The sequence below is a fragment of the Mustelus asterias genome, unplaced genomic scaffold, assembly GCF_964213995.1.
Source record: "Mustelus asterias unplaced genomic scaffold, sMusAst1.hap1.1 HAP1_SCAFFOLD_539, whole genome shotgun sequence".
NCBI lineage: Eukaryota > Metazoa > Chordata > Chondrichthyes > Carcharhiniformes > Triakidae > Mustelus > Mustelus asterias.
Genome location: NW_027590490.1, coordinates 60,575 through 74,948, shown reverse-complemented (window position 1 = coordinate 74,948; position 14,374 = coordinate 60,575). Strand labels below are relative to the sequence as shown.

General features: G+C 45.3%; 1 protein-coding gene across 17 annotated transcripts in view; it reads left to right on the top strand.

The window, feature by feature from the left end:
* LOC144486965 (stromal interaction molecule 1-like) overlaps positions 1–14,374 on the top strand; it is a 138,309-nt gene that overhangs the window by 64,619 nt on the left and 59,316 nt on the right. For all 17 annotated transcript variants that reach the window (XM_078205001.1, XM_078204993.1, XM_078204997.1 and 14 more), the window contains 3 exons: positions 2,397–2,511; positions 6,464–6,575; positions 9,598–9,713. In XM_078205001.1, coding sequence (XP_078061127.1) covers positions 2,397–2,511; positions 6,464–6,575; positions 9,598–9,713 — 343 coding nt within the window. The remainder of the gene's footprint in view (positions 1–2,396; positions 2,512–6,463; positions 6,576–9,597; positions 9,714–14,374) is intronic.

Genomic DNA, 14,374 nt, shown 5'->3' with positions numbered 1-14,374 from the left:
CAAGTAGCGATCCACGCTCTAAGCTCATCCATTTTGTTCACTACACTCCTTGCGTTAAAATAAACACATCTCAACCCTTCGGTCTGAGCGCTCCCCTTCTCCGTCACCTGCCTATCCTCCCTCTCACACTGTCGACAAGCCCCTTTTATTTTTAAGCTAACCGCCTCTCTCCCAGTCACCTCATTTTGATTCCCACCCCCCCAACCATTCTAGTTTAAACACTCCCCAGTAGCCTTAGCAAACCTTCCCGCCAGGATATTGGTCCCCCTGGGATTTAAGTGAAACCCGTCCTTTTTGTACAGGTCGCACCTGCCCCTAAAGAGGTCCCAATGATCCAGGAACCTGAATCCCTGACCCCTGCTCCAATCCCTCAGCCACGCATTTATCCTCCACCTTATTCTGTTCCTTCCCTCACTGTCTCGTGGCACAGGCAGCAATCCCGAGATTACTACCTTTGCGTTCCTTCTTAACTCCCTACCTAACTTCCTATATTCTCTTTTCATAACCCCTTCCCCTTTCCTGCCTATGTCAGTGGTACCAGTATGCACCACGACCTCTGGCTCCTCTCCCTCCCACTTCAGGATTCCTTGGATACGGTCAGAAACATCCCTGATCCCGGCACCAGGGAGGCAAACCACCATCCGCGTTTCTCGACTTCCGCCACAGAAGCGCCTGTCTGACCCCCTCACTGTAGAGTCCCCGATCACCACTGCCTTCCTCCTCCTTTCCTTACCCTGCTGTGCTACAAGGCCGGACTCCGCGCCGGAGGCACGACCACTGCTGCTTCCACCAGGTGGGCTGTCCACCCCAACAGAACTCAAACAAGAGTACTTATTTTTAAGGGGCACAACCACTGAGGTAACCTGTTAGTATGGTTTCTAATAACTGGCTTTGTGTTTAGGAAATACTGTAATCTTTCCTTCAGACTAGTTTATTTGTCTTCTTGAAAATCGCCAAATTGTGTTCAGAGTTAAGCATGGAGTCGGGTTTCAGATACATACATCCTGCCGTAATGCTTTATCAATGAGTGCTTTTATAACCTTGATGGATAATGATTGAAAATCCTGGCAGATCTGCGCACATTGCTAGTCAGGTTGGGAGTTGAGGTCCTTTATCAGATCATGAGCTGTTGTCCAAGCTGAGGTCAGACTAACTCTCAATGTTCTGGGATTGCATCGTAAGTCTGCTGACTTGCCTCATTTATTGTTAGTGAGGAAGAGCCTTTCATGTCACTTTGTCATTGAAGAGGTGGGGTTTGTGGGAAAGAGATTGGCAAAATTCCCGTTTCATTTTTGACCATATGTTCACCCAGCAAGTTCCAAAGGAGTTGATGAGCATAGTGTTGACTGCTTTTACTGGGAGCTTGTTGCTTGTAGTTAATACAGGTACAGTGTCTGAAAACCAGCAGCCTCTGGACCAGGTGGTGCTGCATTTCATATCCTGCTGGCTTTTGTGTCAGGCAGTTTGGACCTTGGCTGGTTCGGGTAAAGGGTTGCTTGGGGCAAGGGAATAGACCGGTGTGCAAGTGGCGACATGGGTAACTAGTCAGGTGCCACACTGTACTAAGTGAGAGCTTTCAATAAAACTTGTTGTGTTAGTTTGAATCAATGTGTGTAAATTAAGTCTTTCCTTTCTGTTAAAACTCACAACTCTGAACAGGACATTCCAGGTGCATTGTAGAAATGTCTGTTTTCAGATAGCTTTGGCTTTTGGTACAACTGGATTTGCAACCCTGCGTTGTACACAATACAGGGAGAGGAGCGGTCAGCCAGCTAGGAGACTGGCCATAGGGCATACCTGATTTTTAAGGTGACGTGGGGGTAGGTGCTATCACAAGGCATTAAGCTGACACAAATATCCTGATGTGGAGATGCTGGCGTTGGACTGGGGTAAATACAGTAAGAGTTTTAACAACACCAGGTTAAAGTCCATCAGGTTTATTTGGTAGCAAACGCCACTAGCTTTCAGAGCGCTGCTCCTTCGTCAGGTGAGTGGGAGTTCTGTTCACAAACAGGGCATATAAAGACACAAACTCAATTTACATGAATAATGATTGGAATGCGAGTCTTTACAGCTAATCAAGTCTTAAAGGTACAGACAATGTGAGTGGAGAGAGCATTAAGCACATTCCAGTCTGGAGACAAAACACATCTCTTTAACCTGTGCATTCCAATCATTATTCTGTAAATTGAGTTTGTGTCTCTGTGTCCTGTTTGTGAACAGAACTCCCACTCACCTGACGAAGGAGCAGCGCTCTGAAAGCTAGTGGCTTTTGCGACCAAATAAACCTGTTGGACTTTAACCTGGTGTTGTGAGACTTCTTACTCCAAATATCTGGACAAGCGACTGTCTGTATCCCCTAAATCGTTACTCTCAATGTTTTTTGTATCTGCTAGTTTTTGCGAGAAGACTTGAACTACCAAGATGCCGCAGCGAAGCACAGCACCTTTCACGGAGGGGACAAGCTGATCAGCGTGGAAGACCTGTGGAAATCGTGGAAAAGCTCTGAAGGTAAACGCTCTGCTGGGGAACTTGTCACTCTGTGCTCATGGACAGAGGTGGGCTACTAAACCCCGTAACACTACTATACACCCCGTAACGCTATTATACACCCTGTAACGCTATTATACACCCCGTAACACGATTATACACCCCGTAACACTATTATAAACCCCGTAACACTATTATAAACCCTGTAACGCTATTATACACCCTGTAACGCTATTATACACCCCGTAACACTACTATACACCCCGTAACACTATTATAAACCCCGTAACACTATTATAAACCCCGTAACACTATTATACACCCCGTAACACTATTATAAACCCCGTAACGCTATTATAAACCCCGTAACACTATTATAAACCCCGTAACACTATTATACACCCCGTAACACTATTATACACCCCGTAACACTATTATAAACCCCGTAACACTATTATACACCCCGTAACACTATTATAAACCCCGTAACGCTATTATAAACCCCGTAACGCTATTATACACCCCGTAACACTATTATAAACCCCGTAACACTATTATACACCCCGTAACACTATTATACACCCCGTAACACTATTATAAACCCCGTAACGCTATTATACACCCCGTAACGCTATTATACACCCCGTAACACGATTATACACCCCGTAACACTATTATAAACCCCGTAACACTATTATAAACCCTGTAACGCTATTATACACCCCGTAACGCTATTATAAACCCCGTAACACTATTATACACCCCGTAACACTATTATAAACCCCGTAACACTATTATAAACCCCGTAACACTATTATACACCCCGTAACACTATTATAAACCCCGTAACACTATTATACACCCCGTAACACTATTATAAACCCCGTAACGCTATTATAAACCCCGTAACGCTATTATACACCCCGTAACGCTATTATACACCCCGTAACACTATTATAAACCCCGTAACACTATTATACACCCCGTAACACTATTATACACCCCGTAACACTATTATACACCCCGTAACACTATTATAAACCCCGTAACGCTATTATACACCCCGTAACGCTATTACACACCCCGTAACGCTATTACACACCCCGTAACACTATTATACACCCCGTAATGCTATTATACACCCCGTAACGCTATTCTAAACCCCGTAACACTATTATAAACCCCGTAACGCTATTCTAAACCCCGTAACACTATTATAAACCCCGTAACACTATTATAAACCCCGTTACACTATTATACACCCCGTAACGCTATTATAAACCCCGTAACACTATTATAAACCCCGTTACACTATTATAAACCCCGTAACACTATTATAAATCCTGTAACACTATTATACACCCCGTAACGCTATTATACACCCCGTAACGCTATTATACACCCCGTAACGCTATTATACACCCCGTAACGCTATTATACACCCCGTAATGCTATTATACAGCCCGTAACGCTATTATAAACCCGTAACACTATTATATACCCCGTAACACTATTATACACCCCGTAACACTATTATAAACCCCGTAACGCTATTATAAACCCCGTAACACTATTATAAACCCCGTAACATTATTATACACCCCGTAACACTATTATAAACCCCGTAACACTATTATAAATCCTGTAACACTATTATACACCCCGTAACACTATTATACACCCCGTAACACTATTATACACCCCATAACGCTATTATAAACCCCGCAACACTATTATAAACCCCGTAACACTATTATAAACCCCGTAACGCTAATATACACCCCGTAACACTATTATACACCCCGTAACACTATTATAAACCCCGTAACGCTAATATACACCCCGTAACACTATTATACACCCCGTAACACTATTATACACCCTGTAACGCTATTATACACCCCATAACGCTATTATAAACCCCGCAACACTATTATAAACCCCGTAACACTATTATAAACCCCGTAACGCTAATATACACCCCGTAACACTATTATAAACCCCGTAACACTATTATAAACCCCGTAACGCTATTATACACCCCGTAACACTATTATAAACCTGGCAGCAGCTAAAATGCAGGGGCAGGTGCACCCCCAAGCTCCCTTAGCATCCTTGGATAGGACATGTAACTGCATCACATTTTAAACATTCGCCGGTCAGATTCATCTACGTTAATATAGTGTATACCGTATTATCTACATTGTACACTCATACAACAACATCACATTGAACACTCCGCAGTATGGACAAGTTGGGCCGAAGGGCCTGTTTCCATGCTGTAAATTTCTATGACTCTATAACGATGACTCCCATGTGAGGTAGGTGCAGAACCTTTTCACTATTGCAGTGAATACTCCCAGGTTAGATACATTAAGCAGAAGTGAGTTGTTGAGAGTTACTGTGTTGTGACGTTATGCTCACTCTGGACTGAATTGTGACTGCTCCATTTCATTGAAATGATTATCTGTCACATCACTCTGCAAGATGATGCTTCATTTTATCGAAATCCAGGACAAGGCCAGTGCAGGAGCCACAAAACTGTTATCAGGGAGTAGAGACCATTTAAACCCAGCTGGTAGTTGATGCTGTCTTTATTTGTTTTCCTCTCTGCTGCTCTCCAGATGAATGTTGCTGAATTTCACTTCCAGAGTAACTTAAAGTTTAAAGTTAAAGTTTATTTATTAGTCACAAGGAAGGCTTACATTAATACTGCAATGAAGTTACTGTGAAATTCCCCTATTTGCCACACTCCGGCGCCTGTTCGGGTACACTGAGGAAGAATTTAGCACGGCCAATGCACCTAACCAGCATGTCTTTCAGACTGTGGGAGGAAACCGGAGCACCCGGAGTAAACCCACGCAGACACGGGGAGAATGTGCAGACTCCGCACAGACAGTGACCCAAGCCGGGAATCAAACCCAGGTCCCTGGCGCTGTGAGGCAGCAGTGCTAACCACTGTGCCACCATGCCACCCCCTTGTTTAAGTTTAACTTGTTTAAGATCAGTTTCTAATTGTGAGCTCAGGTGGACTGTTCAACCACAGTAGGAATCATGAAGAACAAAGACAAAGAACAAAGCCAATTACAGCACAGGAACAAGGCCCTTTGGCCCTCCAAGCCTGCACCGACCATGCTGCCCGACTGAACTAAAACCCCAAAGAGCAAAGACAATTACAGTACATCATTACAGTATCTCCCTGTATTCTTACTGATATCCATGCACATGCTTTCCAGCGATGCTGTGATCAGTTCAGATACGCTAAGAGTCCAGGGATCAAACCCATAGCTTTCAGATGGATGTAGCTCTGTGTCACAGTGTGGGGCTTGTTCATCCACTGTGCCATCGTGCCGCCCATGTGGGGGCTTGTTCAGCCAGGAACTCTTCAGAAACTTGAAGGAGTTGTTTAGATTTCACTCCAGCTTTCCCCCAGTATTTTAAAATTGTATTGTTCTTCCTACTCATTCTTCAGCCTGTACGTTTTGTCTGTGGCTTATCTCGGTCCTTCCCTCATTGCTGTCACAAGGTCATGTAGGGTGAATGTGGTTTAATCTTTGTTTTTGGTACTTGGAGCAGAGTTAGTGAGCTGTGGGTTGAGTTTTCAGTCTGACCATTCTGTCATTTCCACCGATTCCGGTGAGTGGCAGTTTTGCACAGGCCAGCCCAGCGAAATACAACTTTCTTTCCCGAGTGGGGTTTAATTCTATCCATCAGTCTTATCAATGTCACATTGAAAGCGGTCTCTGTAACATTACAGCCCAAACAGTGGTGAAAGTTAGTTCACGGAGGATTCTCCTCTTGTTGGTTACACACAGTCTGTGCAGCAGCTCCTTGTAAGAAGTCTCACAACACCAGTTCGAAGTTCTCAGCCGAGGGCTCAATTTCTGCCCCACCACCAAATCTCCACCTCATAGCAGCTCCTTGACCAGAGCCTGTCGGTACCTAATCATATCTTCTTGTTTCCTTCATGCAGTATTTAACTGGACGGGAGAGGAGGTCATCGAATGGCTCATCAACTATGTAGAGTTACCACAGTACGAAGAACACTTCAGAAAACTGCGCATAAATGGACACGATATGCCAAGGTTGGTATGTCACAGTCCCACCCCTCATGGGTCAAGGACATTTCCCTCCTCACCCTCTTCCCCTACCCAGTCCGTGTCAGATACACCTCCTCAGCTCACACCCCCCTCCTCACCCACAGCGGGCCCGAAACAGATCATTGAAAGATCTTGATTCGCCCAATCCCCCTTCAGCCCTGGCTCATTCTCATAGTATATACGGGAATCCATTATCTTTTAAACACTCCTGACTCAGCGCACTATGCCTATTGGTGACTGTATTTCTGTCCATTGCCTGACTTTGGATATGGTGTCTGGGCAGATTACCAGCTGGACTTGGATGACAGGGTTTATTTGGAACATTGGCTTGCTTTGAGAATATTAGTCATGTTGTTCTTCCCGTGGAGCATCTGGATTCTTAAAGCAGTCTCCTATCTGTACCCGCCCTTCAACCTCACAGGCTGAATTTTTGGCTTCTTTCATTCTGGGAGTGCTGCAAGACTCACGTTGGCAGCCTCTGGGTATGGCTTGGCACTTCAACAGAGGGAGCCGTCCATCTGTCTCAACAGAGGCTGTGTGTCGTTCGTCTGAATCTCGTCATGCTGACAGCTTTGCTTGCCTTTGTGCAGCAGTTCCCTGGAAGGGAGGTATCACTTGGCAAAGTACATACTGTGCCAAAAGAACAACCCAGGCAACTGCTTCAGCTGGAATCAAATACCCATGAGTAAGCTGAGTGCCAAAGACAGGAGGAAAAGCGAGCAGAGGAACTGACTGGCCTTTCCCCTTACTCCACAATCCTCACTCTGACCCTGGAATGTCCAGTCACACCATACGGCATCGTCATGTCCAATCCGCTCCTCTCAAATCATTTTGGTCATGGGGTAAACATGGTGTGATCCAGTGCATGCACTGCATCGTAAACAGGAGTGAGAGCTAAACACGGCACCCTCTGTTCACTCTGTCTGTGAAGAGTATTCGAGTTTGTGCAAAGGCAAGTCTCAAATCAGTATCCACAGTATCGACCCTGGTTGCTCAGAATGGCCCTGAACATCGCGTAGTCCGCACCTGTCATACAGCTAAAACCGCCATAGTCTCAGGATGACCACAGGCTGTGACTGGTGGTGATTTAACCTGAGGATCACCACCTCAATCCAAGATGGCGCCGGAGTGAGGCGACTTCTTGCAAGCTGTGCCCGGCATACCTTCTAATTCTATCTTTTACTCTCGTTCTTCTAAAACTCCTTCTCTATGAACGGTATGCTTTGTCTGTATAGCGTGCAAGAAACAATACTTTTCACTGTATGTTAATACATGTGACAATAATAAATCAAATCAAAAACCCTCGGGCGAGGGGCAAAGTTGAGAAAACCTCAGCTGATATGGGAATTGAACCTGCGGTGTTGGCATCGCTCTGCATCATGAACCAGCCATCCAGCCAACTGAGCTAAACCGACTCCCAGTCTGTGAGACTGGCACCTGGTCTTTGAGAATACCTCCACTCCCTATCCAAACCCCCTCCAAAAGGGATTGTGTAGATGCAAGTTATTCTTTTAGTCTGGCCAGTGGAGATGTGGGGCTGATGATGCAGGGTATGTACCACTCTGTCAGGGGATGCAGGGAGGATGTGGATGGTAACTGAGCTAACACAGCCAGGCTCATCTGTGTGTCTGCCTTTATTTCAGAGTTAGATCCAGGGAAACAACTTTTCATTTCCTGTGTTCCCGTGAATGTACTTTGTTCATTGTGGAGTCACGATTCCCTTTGTTGCCTTGCCTGAGCCTGTATTGATTGCAGTTAGTGACAGTGTGATTAAATGTGATTTGCTGAGCTTTGTGTAGTAGTCTCGCTCTCTCTCTGCACAATTAGGCATTGTGTGTACATCAGAGGCTGCTTTTCAAGCAGCTTCATCACTGGTGATTCTGAAGCATGTTCATGACAAGTTCCTGGCTCTGGTTTCAGCACTGCAATTAACACCGCCATTAATCACCAGCAATTTCTTGTTTTTTCAGCCCATTCATTATCCAATTTGCTGGTTCCTTCATTGCAGCCTTGGCTCCCATTCACGGAGGAGCCTGAGCTGGCCCCAGACCCAGACCAGGGTGTGAGGGTGACACAGAGAATGGGGATAAGTTGTGGGATTTGCTGCTTATGCCTGAGCTCTGAAGTTGCCATGCCCCAGAGTACATTCTGTACAGATGCTGTCTGATGGTGAAGTGATTATAAGGCCATGGCTTGTACACTGGATTAGTGCAACTCCAGCATCTGCCTTTGACTGCACTCCTGATTGATGGTGGCAGTTCCCAGTGTCTACCTCTTAAAGGTCCTGAGTGGAATCTCTCTTGGCATCTGTCCACTTCACGAGTGTTGGTTAAAAGCACAAAACTGGCTGAATTTCACAAACCAATGACTGGAAATAACGAGTTGACATGAGTACAAGTGATGGCAAAGCTGTTAGATTGCCGCAGCTGTATTTTTTTGTGGGCATAATGTATCAGGGCATCTGAGAGTAGTGTCCTCGGCCTAATAATTTTCAGTTGCCTTACCAATTCCTTCCAAGGACAAGAGGTCATAGTTGTAGAGTAAAAGGGGGGAGGTTCAACACAGAGATAAGGAGCAGCACCTTCTCACAGAGGGTTGTGAATCTACGGAACTCACTGCCTCAGGGTGCAGTGAATACAGAATCAATCAATGGATTCAAGAAAAATACAGATACATATTTGATCAAAAACAGGATAAAGGGCAAAGGCAGGGAAGTGGAGTTAGGATGAGATGGAGATCAGCCATGATCATACAGAATGGCGGAGCGGGCTCAAAGGGCTGAATTGTCCACTCTCATTCCTAACTTCTATGTTGCTATGTTCCCTCCACCATCCCTCGCCCGTAAGGTCAAAGTGAGATGTCCACTGGTGATTGCACAATGTTCAGTATCGTTTGTAACTCCTCACACACTGCGGTATGTCTGTGTCCACGTGCAGCCAGAGCAGATGTTGACTTTCAGTCTCCATTTCTATACCGGTTCTGATCTTTACTGTCTTTGATTTGATAGGTTGGCTGTGAATAACCTCACCCTGGCATGCTCCCTGCTCAAAGTGAATGACCGGAGTCACCGGCAGAAGCTACAGCTGAAGGCTCTGGACACCGTACTCTTCGGACCGCCCCTGTGTAAGTTTTCATCTCACATTCCTGTCGCACATCAATTATTCCTTTAGACAGGGGCTCAGGGGTAAAGCATGGAGTCACATTGCTGTGGGTGTGTTAGCAAGCTGCAATGAAATGAGGCAGCTTTTCCAAACCCTCTAGGTTTGTTGTGGGCCAAGAAATCTATTCATTATCAGAACATAAGAAATAGGAGCAGGAATAGAAATAGGAGCAGGAATAGACCTTGTGCCCCCTCGAGCCTGCTCCGCCATTCAATACACGCAGTCCATGGACATAATGTTACGGGAAATGTATTAGCATGGATGGAGGATTGGTTAACTAGCAGAAAGCAAAGAGTGGGGGTAAATGGGTGTTTTCTGGTTGGCGATCAGTGACTAGTGGTGTGCCTCAGGGATCAGTGCTGGGACCGCAATTGATTACGATTTACATAGATGATTTGGAGCTGGGGACCAAGTGTAGTGTGTCAAAATCCGCAGATGACACGAAGATGAGTGGCAGAGCAAAGTGTGCAGAGGACGCTGAAAGTCTGCAAAGGGATATAGATAGTCTAAGTGAGTGGACGAGGGTCTGGCAGATGGAGTACAATGTTGGTAAATGTGAGGTCATCCATTTTGGAATAACAGCAAAATGGACTATTATTTAAATGGTAAAAAATTGCAGCATGCTGCTGTGCAGAGGGACCTGGGTGTCCTTGTGCATTAATCACAAAAAGTTGGTTTACAGGTGCAGCAGGTAATTAAGAAGGCAAATGGAATTTTGTCCTTCATTGCTAGAGGAATGGAGTTTAAAAACAGCGAGGTTATGTTGCAGCTGTATAAGGTGCTGGTGAGGCCACACCTGGAGCACTGTGTACAGTTTTGGTCTCCTTATTTAAGAAAGGATATACTGGCACTGGAGGGAGTGCAGAGGAGATTCACTAGGTTGATTCTGGAGTTGAGAGGGTTGGCTTATGAGGAGAGACTGAGTAGACTGGGGCTATACTCATTGGAATTCAGAAGAATAAGGAGAGATCTTATAGAAACATATAGGATTATGAAAGGAATTGATAAGATAGAAGCAGGGAAGTTGTTTCCACTGGCAGGTGAAACTAGAACTAGAACATAGAACATTATAGAACATAGAACATTACAGCACAGTACAGGCCCTTCGGCCCTCGATGTTGCGCCGACCTGTGAAACCAATCTAAAGCCCCTCTAACCTACACTATTCCAATATCATCCATATGTTTATCCAATGGCCATTTAAATGCCCTTTATGTTGGCGAGTCCACTACTGCTGCAGGCAGGGCATTCCACGCCCTTACTACTCTCTGAGTAAAGAACCTACCTCTAACATCTGTCCTATATCTCTCACCCCTCAATTTAAAGCTATGTCCCCTCGTGCTAGCCATCACCATCCGAGGAAAAAGGCTCTCACTGTCCACCCTATCTAATCCTCTGATCATCTTATATGCCTCTATTAAGTCACCTCTTAACCTTCTTCTCTCTAACAAAAACAGCCTCGGGTCCCTCAGCCTTTCCTCATAAGACCTTCCCACCATACCAGGCAACATCCTGGTAAATCTCCTCTGCACCCTTTCCAATGCTTCCACATCCTTCCTATAATGCGACCACCAGAACTGTACGCAATGCTCCAAGTGCGGCCGCACCAGAGTTTTGTATAGCTGCAACATGACCTCATGGCTCCGAAACTCAATCCCTCTACCAATAAAAGCTAACACACCGTACGCCTTCTTAACAACCCTATCAACCTGGGTGCCAACTTTCAGGGATCTATGCACATGGACAAGTATCTTACCATTAGCCCAGTACTCTGTATTCCTGTTACTCCTTCCAAAGTGAATCACCTCACACTTTTCCACATTAAACTCCATTTGCCACCTCTCAGCCCAGCTCTGCAGCTTATCTACGTCTCTCTGTAACCTGCAACATCCTTCCGCACTGTCCACAATTCTACCGACTTTAGTGTCATCCGCAAATTTACTAACCCATCCTTCTCCGTCCTCATCCAGGTCATTTATAAAAATGAGAAACAGCAGTGGCCCCAAAACAGATCCTTGCGGTACACCACTAGTAACTGAACTCCAGGATGAACATTTCCCATCAACCACCACCCTCTGTCTTCTTACAGCTAGCCAATTTCTGATCCAAACCGCTAAATCACTCTCAATCCCATGCCTCCGTATCTTCTGCAATATCTTACCATGGGGAAACTTATCAAACGCTTTACTGAAATCCATATACACTATATCAACTGCTTTACCCTTATCCACCTTCTCAAAGAACTCAATAAGTTTTGTGAGGCACGACCTACCCTTCACAAAACCGTGTTGACTATCCCTAATCAAATTATTCCTTTCTAGATGATTATAAATCCTATCTCTTATAATCCTTTCCAAAACTTTGCCCACAACAGAAGTAAGGCTCACTGGTCTATAATTACCAGGGTTGTCTCTACTCCCCTTCTTGAACAAGGGGACAACATTTGCTATCTTCCAGTCTTCTGGCACTATTTCTGTAGACAATGATGACATAAAGATCAAAGCCAAAGGCTCTGCAATCTCCTCTCTAGCCTCCCAGAGAATCCTGGGATAAATCCCATCCGGCCCAGGGGACTTATCTATTTTCACACTTTCCAGAATTGCTAACACCTCCTCCTTATGAACCTCAATCCCGTCTAGTCCAATAGCCTGTATCTCAGTATTCTCCTCCACAATATTGTCTTTTTCCTGCGTGAATACTGACGAAAAATATTCATTTAGTGCCTCTCCTATCTCTTCGGACTCCATGCACGACTTCCCACTACTGTCCTTGACTGGCCCTAATCTTACCCGAGTCATTCTTTTATTCCTGACATACCTATAGAAAGCTTTAGGGTTTTCCTTGATCCTACCTGCCAATGACTTCTCATGTCCCCTCCTGGCTCTTCTTAGCTCTCTCTTTAGGTCCTTCCTGGCTAACTTGTAACTCTCAAGTGCCCTTAATGAGCCTTCACGTCTCATCTTTACATAAGTCTCCTTCTTCCTCTTCACAAGAGATTCAACTTCTTTAGTAAACCACGGTTCCCTCGCACGACCACTTCCTCCCTGCCTGACAGGTACATACTTATCAAGGACACGCAGTAGCTGTTCCTTGAACAAGCTCCACATTTCAATTGTGCCCATTCCCTGCAGTTTCCTTCCACATCCTATGCATCCTAAATCTCGCCTAATCGCATCATAATTTCCTTTGCCCCAGGTATAACTCTTGCCCTGTGGTATATACCTATCCCTTTCCATCGCTAAAGTAAATGTAACCGAATTGTGGTCACTATCACCAAAGTGCTCACTTACAAAGATGTGCGGGTTAGGTTGATTGGCCATGCCTAAATTGCCCCTTTGTGTCCTGAGATGTGTAGGTTAGAGGGATTAGTGGGTAAAAGATGTAGGGATATGGGGGTAGGGCCTGGGTGGGATTGTGGTCGGTGCAGACTCAATGGGCCGAACGGCCTCTTTCTGTACTGTAGGGTTTCTATGATTCTTTCTATGATTGTACCTCCAAATCTAACACCTGGCCTGGTTCATTACCCAGTACCAAATCGAATGTGACCTCGCCTCTTGTTGACCTATCTACATACTGTGTCAGGAAACCCTCCTGCACACATTGGACAAAAACTGACCTCTCTAAAGTACTCGAACTATAGCTTTTCCAGTCAATATTTGTAAAGTTAAAGTCCCCCATAACAACTACCCTGTTACTTTCGCTCCTATCCAGAATCATCTTTGCAATTCTTTCCTCTACATCTCTGGAACTTTTCGGAGGCCTATAGAAAATTTCCAACAGGGTGACCTCTCCTTTCCTGTTTCTAACCTCAGCCCAAACTACCTCAGTCGACGAGTCCTCATTAAACGTCCTTTCTGCCACCGTAATACTGTCCTTGACTAACAATGCCACACCTCTCCCTCTTTTACCGCCTTCCCTGCACTTACTGAAACATCTAAACCCCGGAACCTGCAACGACCATTCCTGTCCCTGCTCTATCCATGTCTCCGAGATGGCCACAACATCGAAATCCCAGGTACCAACCCATGCTGCAAGTTCACCCACCTCATTCCGGATGCTCCTGGCATTGAAGTAGACACACTTCAAACCACCTTCCTGCCTGCCGGTACACTCCTGCGACCTTGAAACCTTATTCATGACCTCACTACTCTCAACCTCCTGTACACCGGAGCAACAATTCAGGTTCTCATTCCCCTGCCGAATTAGTTTAAACCCTCCCGAAGAGCATTAGCAAATTTTCCCCCCCAGGATATTGGTACCCCTCTGGTTCAGGTGCATGGCCTCAAAATCAGGGGAAGCAGATTTAGGACTGAGTTGAGGAGGAACTTCTTCACACAAAGGGTTGTGAATCTGTGGAATTCCCTGCCCAGTGAAGCAGTTGAGGCTCCCTCATTGAATGTTTTTATGGCAAAAATAGATAATTTTTTGAACAGTAAAGGAATTAAGGGTTATGGTGAGCGGGCGGGTAAGTGGAGCTGAGTCCACGAAAAGATCAGCCATGATCTTATTGAATGGCGGAACAGGCTGGAGGGGCCAGATGGCCTACTCCTGCTCCTAGTTCTTATCAGACATGATTGGTTCCTGAAAAACGCGTTGCAAGTTGAAACGTTAGAACCGATTTTC